The sequence below is a fragment of the Cicer arietinum genome, chromosome 6, assembly GCF_000331145.2.
Source record: "Cicer arietinum cultivar CDC Frontier isolate Library 1 chromosome 6, Cicar.CDCFrontier_v2.0, whole genome shotgun sequence".
Classification (NCBI taxonomy): domain Eukaryota; kingdom Viridiplantae; phylum Streptophyta; class Magnoliopsida; order Fabales; family Fabaceae; genus Cicer; species Cicer arietinum.
In genome coordinates this window covers 2,656,388-2,662,578 of record NC_021165.2, presented here as the reverse complement: position 1 = coordinate 2,662,578, position 6,191 = coordinate 2,656,388, and the positions used below count along the sequence as shown (strand labels likewise).

Here is a 6,191-nt window from a genome sequence, read left to right as displayed (position 1 = left end):
AGCGTCGTTATAGTCGTGACCAGCGGTGATAGTGCGGAGCAAAAGAAGGAGTATGGTGAGGACGCGAAATGTAGTTACAGAGGATAAGTCATTTCGCGCCATTTTTTTTCTTCTTCTTTTCACACTCTTGTCCTGTGGGTGCTGAGTAGTAATGTGTGTGTGTTGGGGGGTGTGACTGTGAGGAACGAAGGGGAAAACCGTCAAGGTAGTTATATAAACGAGAAAGTGTCCTTGGATTCCAGTTAGTTCTCCAGTAAGTGAGAGCCACGTGGAAATGGGGAAATGGTTTGATTTCGTGGCCCGATGCAGAGTTAATTTGACCGAATATAAACCTAATAACCGGGTCTTGACCGGGTTCGGATCTAAAAGTATTAGAATAATGAGAACATGTGTTGGGCACCGCCAATAGGTGGGGAACACGTGGAGTAGAAAGATAATGGTTGGGGAATGGGGGGTGTGGGACCCGGGGAGGGTTGGTTTTTGGTATGTGAAGCTTATGGTGGGAATGGGAGAATAGAATGATTGTGTAGCGTAAGATAGTTTGTGTTGAGTGATATCTGTATGGGGAAAAGGAAACCATGTGACTTCATCTTTACTGGTTGGATTCTAAGTAACTGGACCAGATAGTATTCATGTGGTTTTCTTTAATTTTATTTTTGAGGTGAGTTATTGTCGTGATTGATTTGCTTTTCTAAAAATAATTGTATAAATAAACATAAACACTTATTACAAGTTGGGTTAATTGTTCATAAAAAATAAATTAGGTTTATTATATTTTTTAAAAAATTAAAAATTCAATTAATTTAAAAATGTAAAATAATATTAAAAAATACTATCAATTAAAAATAAATTTTATTAATTAATATTTAAAATATTTTAGTAATTTAAAATAAAGGTAAAAAATATTATTTATAATAAAAATGATAAAATTAAAAGAAAATAATAACTTATAAATTATAAACTCATTAACTATTTAAATTAATTTATCAAAAAATATTACAAATTATAATTTCATAAATGACTATTATTAAACATAATTTATGACTTATAAAATTATAAAGTATTTTTACGACAACAAAATAAAAACCGGAGTCTTGTGAAGATAACTAACTTCCACTTCCATTCATCCAATGGCACTAGCAAGTTGCTGTAACTCAAAACAGGATCTACATGGGCCTAAGTTTTAGACTTCTAAAAAATAAGAATTTTACTTAGTTAAAAGTTTAAAAAAATATACTTTGATAAAAGTAAACTATAAAATAATTAATAACTGAAAAATTGATTAATAACTAAAAAGTTAGCTGAATAGTTGATAATTTTGTCACTTTAATTGAAAAGGTAGTTAATTAAAATTAAAATATTTAATAAATTTAGCTTTTAACAATATAAAGTGACATAATTATTTAATTTAAAATAAAAATTGATATTTTTATTCAATGTTTCTCAAATATTATTTTACTCCATTTTTTTTAATCAATTTTCCTACTTTACTTTACTTTTTTTTGTTACATCGTTTACTCTTTTTTTTTACTATTATACAAAAATAAATTTCAATAACTCTCTAAAAGTTTGGCAAACTAACTCCATGTGTATAAATAATAATCGTAAAAATAATGCAATTCATTTACTATTTATAATTTGATATGAGAAATAAATTTAACATGATAAATTAGAAGATGAAGAAATAATAATAAATATCACAATGGATACCTTAATCAATTTATTGTAAGACGAATAATATGATTTTTTTTTTATAGTTATTTTGACAAAGAATTAAAGAAATTGGTTATCCAGCGAGAATAAAATATATTTAAAGGTGAGAGTAGTTGAGTGAGTAAGATAATTATTTTGTTTTACATAAAGATAAAAAACAAATAAAAATAAAATAATAAGATTACAAATAAGAGAAAATATAAAAAACTATAAGATATAAGTTCAAACGTTTTTTAAAATAACATATCAGAATCAGCTATAAACTTGTGAAAAAAATTTGTCTACCAGACACATCTTTTTAATCAAATGAATTTATAAACTAATTTATTGACATTATCAAACAATATCTTAATAAAAAGAGCTTGGATTTTAATATTTTTAAAATTAAAATATATAACTTTTTTCTAAATTTAATATTATCTCAATAATATTAAATAAATTAAAAATAAATATTACATGGTATTAATTATATTAATTTAATAATATTATATTAAAATTTCAAATATCATTTAAATTTTTATATTAAAATTCATTTTAAACCTTCACATACGCATGTGTTAGACCGTTATTGTCTCAAGGTATATAAAAAGACCTCCACATATAGTATTATCATGAGGACACTCCTTTCCTATCTCTAAGTTTAGGTTGAATGCTTTGAAAATTGAAATACCACTGGACTCGTACATACAAACAAGAATAATTAAATGCACCTTATTAAAATATGTCGTTTTAGCAAGTACTCAATGACATTCTATGAAAGATAAATAGTTTTAAAATGGTAAAATATAGGCACTTTATATTTTGATATCGATAGGAGTATTATATTTATAAGTATTTTTTTATTATAAATAAAATTAATGATTTTTTTATATTAATATAATCTTATTCGTATATTAAGTTATTTGTTGTTCTAATCAAAATATAATTTTTAAATCTTGTTATAATTTTATATTATAAATTAAACAATTCAATATTTTTAGTTAAATTATATTTTTTGCGGTCATACTCGAATCTTAATTGTTTGTTTTTAAAATATTATGTTTTGTATCCGTTCTTATGCATTATAAGTGACAATTGTTAACGAAAAAATTTAAACTCTAAAAAATCACCAAATAATAATGTTATTTTATACAACACATGGAGCAACTTCCAACAATTGGCTTGCTATCTAAGACTAAGAGCCAATCTAGTTCATATATTCTAAGGGCCCCTTTTAGTTTAATTGCTGTATTTTTTAGTGGGCTGTATCGTTCTTGGGCCGTTGCCCGCTTCTGTGTATTGATTTTGGGCTTGGCTCGTTGGAATATTTTTTTCTTATTTTTGACAAAAAGGAATCTTCTAAAATCTACCTACACTATGTTTTGACCAATTTGTTTTTGGCGGAATTGAACGAGTGGAAGCAGAAAGAGACGGTTATTATTATTATTATTATTATTATTATTATTATTATTATTATTCATGTTTTGAATGGAAGTAGTATTACATACTCGTCTTTTGCTTGCTCCTATGCGTTAGTTTAAATGTTTGGGCGTTCATTCTTTTTACTAATTGAATTGTATGAATAACTATGATCTGTTTGAAGTATGTCCCCAACCAGATTATTTTGCTTGGTTCAATTTCAATACCACTGTTTGGTTCAACCATGTATTTGGGGAGGAGGATCCAAAGAGGAACTTGGTTAATTAATGCTATACAAACTTGTTAATACAGTATGTTTTAGTTTTTGATTGTTGGTTATATTTGCACTCATTCTTCCTGTTATTTATTTATGCTGTGGAAGTAAATTGTGTATAAAAAGTGTGTTAAAGAGTGTATTTTTAGCATTTTTCAAACTGTATAGACTTTAGGTCATTATAATTCAGTAATTCACATAATTAACTGAAGGTCAAGGGTAATTGGATTAATGATTTTATTAGGTCTTGTAAAGAATGTCAATGTACATAGGTGATAGACTCCGTAGCTACACTTTGTTTTCGAACTGCAAGTTCTATTTATTCTCAACAAATGTCCTAGTTCCAATTCAGCCATGGGAATGCAAAAATAATAAAGCTCTTGAAGGAGAATCGAGGGATTAGTCTTTGCAGTTGCAAACTGAATATCTGATTCACAAAAAGAATACAGAGAAGTTGCGAGCTATTCCTTCCCTGGTTATTAGTTGCACCATAGTTCCCCTTACCCTTTTCTATTATGATTTTTCAGCTAGATTCTGGACTTCTATGTTTTCTGCAGCTTCAGTCAGAGGTGCAAGACATGAGTTTTCTTGCACATTCAATAGGTACATACTTTTCTCACTCAAAACAACATTGCTTTTTTTATCTGATTCATATTTATTTTTTTCTCTATTTGTATTGTCTACCTTCTTATTTCACAAAGGGGGGAAAACATCTCATGCTTTCTTGAATTTATTAGAGCTCTATATATTTAGAACTACTACTGATTCATATTTTCTCAACTTACTTCTGCAAAATGTAATCCAAAACTTAAAGGTGGTTACATAATATAGATCACATTTTGTCACAAAAATATATTAATGCTTGTATAATATATATCATCAGGCTCCTTTATAAGCATGATGATATTAGTTCTGTGAAGAAGAGCCAGAACAAAAAAAAAACTGAAAAAGTCTAGAAATAACAAACTGAATGAGCTTAGATTCTATCATTTGAATGCAAAACAAAAGATGAGTTATCCTAATTCAAAAGTGAGATTTTGCTATTAGCTTGAAAAGGTTGGATTTCAGTGTGATGGTAATTTCTATGTTTAATATGCTTTATTTCCTTTACATTCTGCTTGAACTTTGCTTCAGCTACTTGGTTGTTGTTATTGATGATTTACTTTTATTATAAGTTTATTTACTCCTTTTGGCTGCATAATTTTACAATTATATCATCATGTAATTGTACATTCTCTAGCTTTTTTATGAATTAGCAATGTTAGTATAAATAGTACTACTACATTGGGGTTGGAATTGAATTCTTGTTCTCCTTATCACTCCACTCCTTAACCCGGTCCATCACCCCAACCACTAAACCAATCTTACATTTTTCTAGTTCTCTTATAATTGTATGGGTATTGTTTTGATAATCTTTACATAGAGTGTTTTCTCTTTCTTATGTATAGGCATTGAAATAACAGAATGCTGCTACATGTGGATTTATATTTGAAACACCTTCATGTAGCCCCATTTCATTTGGTAAATTTTTTGTGAAGTTAAATTTTTCATCAAAACATTAGTACTTTGAAGTTTGAATGTAAGCTCTATATGTTAACCTTGCTTAGAAGTATAATATGATAATGTATTCACTTGGATATTGTATGTCTTTATGTTTTAACTTCGTTATGGTATATTCACATGCAGGCATTATTAGTGACTCAGATGGGATGGAATGAAGCATTGTGCCATTCACCCTTGAATTTTCCTTTTAAAGCTGGGATATTTTATTCTAATTCATAAATCTTCAGGCCAAGCGAAAGGAAACATGGTTGATTGAAAATTTTAGGAAATTCGATGTACCGAAGCTCCCCACAGAAATTTTTTACCATGGAAAGAACTCTGAACAGCCAAAAGTAATGTCGCCTCTAGATACATCATCAAAAGCCCAGGTAATTTAGACTTTGCATTAGCTATTCATTGACAAAAGGTATTTGATAACTATAAATACAATACAGTATTGTTTCTGAAATTATACGGTTTATGTAAGGAAGGATAAGAGGAAAACAGCAAAAGGAGATAATGATTGTCATAGTGTAGTAGATGTGAGATAATGATTTAAAAGTAGTTTTGTTTAATTATAAACAAACACAAACAAATTTGTTTCTACTTTATATAAAATCTCTATAAAATAATCATTTTTTATAGAGTGTGTAATCACCCTTTTTAATCTGAATCAAATGGGTCCTTAAAGTGTAGAAATAATCTGCTTTAGGTTGGCAGTTGTCAAGCATGAGTGCCTGTCAGTGTCATATTAGAGGGGAGATTATACATGTTTAAAACTTTAAATTTATTACTGTGATCAAGTTTCTTGTTGAACCTAAACTACATTGATGGGAAATTGGGAATGATTTATATCATTTATTGTATTCGAATATGAATTATCAGTATAAGTAGAAAATACTGCTATAAATTTATGCCTCCGCATATTGCAACTCATTGCAGTGTCAGGGAGCACTACCCTCTCACCGGCCTCATGCAAATTAGTGAATAGAAGCTATAATTTTTGTTTCTTGAGGAGTAACCCTCAGATAGATAAACGTGTAGCAGTAAGTCCTGCATCTATTTTTCTTAGTAATAACTTTGAAGTGTTGATTCATAAACTTAGCTGGAAAATGTTATGTTGAGAAAGCATTGTGTTCTCTTCTTCTTAGCTGGAAAATGTTATGTTTAGAAAGCATTGAGAATACTAGTCAGTTCATTGAAAAGTTGAAGAAAGAGCTTGAAGAGTATCATCAGCATGTTGCAAAGTTTAAAAAAGGGAAAG

General features: G+C 28.4%; 1 protein-coding gene and 1 long non-coding RNA gene across 2 annotated transcripts in view; one reads left to right on the top strand and one right to left on the bottom strand.

Annotated features, from left to right (window-relative positions):
- Positions 1–201, bottom strand: part of LOC101503965 (endoglucanase 8-like) — a 6,017-nt gene extending 5,816 nt beyond the window's left edge. Inside the window, exon 1 of the mRNA XM_073370451.1 lies at positions 3–201. Coding sequence (XP_073226552.1) covers positions 3–102 — 100 coding nt within the window. The 5' untranslated portion in view covers positions 103–201. The remainder of the gene's footprint in view (positions 1–2) is intronic.
- Positions 202–3,137: 2,936 nt separating this feature from the next.
- On the top strand, positions 3,138–6,077 carry LOC101503754 (uncharacterized). Its single transcript, XR_001144037.3, has 3 exons — positions 3,138–3,988; positions 5,072–5,316; positions 5,870–6,077. It is a non-coding gene; the product is annotated as an uncharacterized lncRNA (long non-coding RNA).
- The last annotated feature ends 114 nt before the right edge of the window (positions 6,078–6,191 follow it).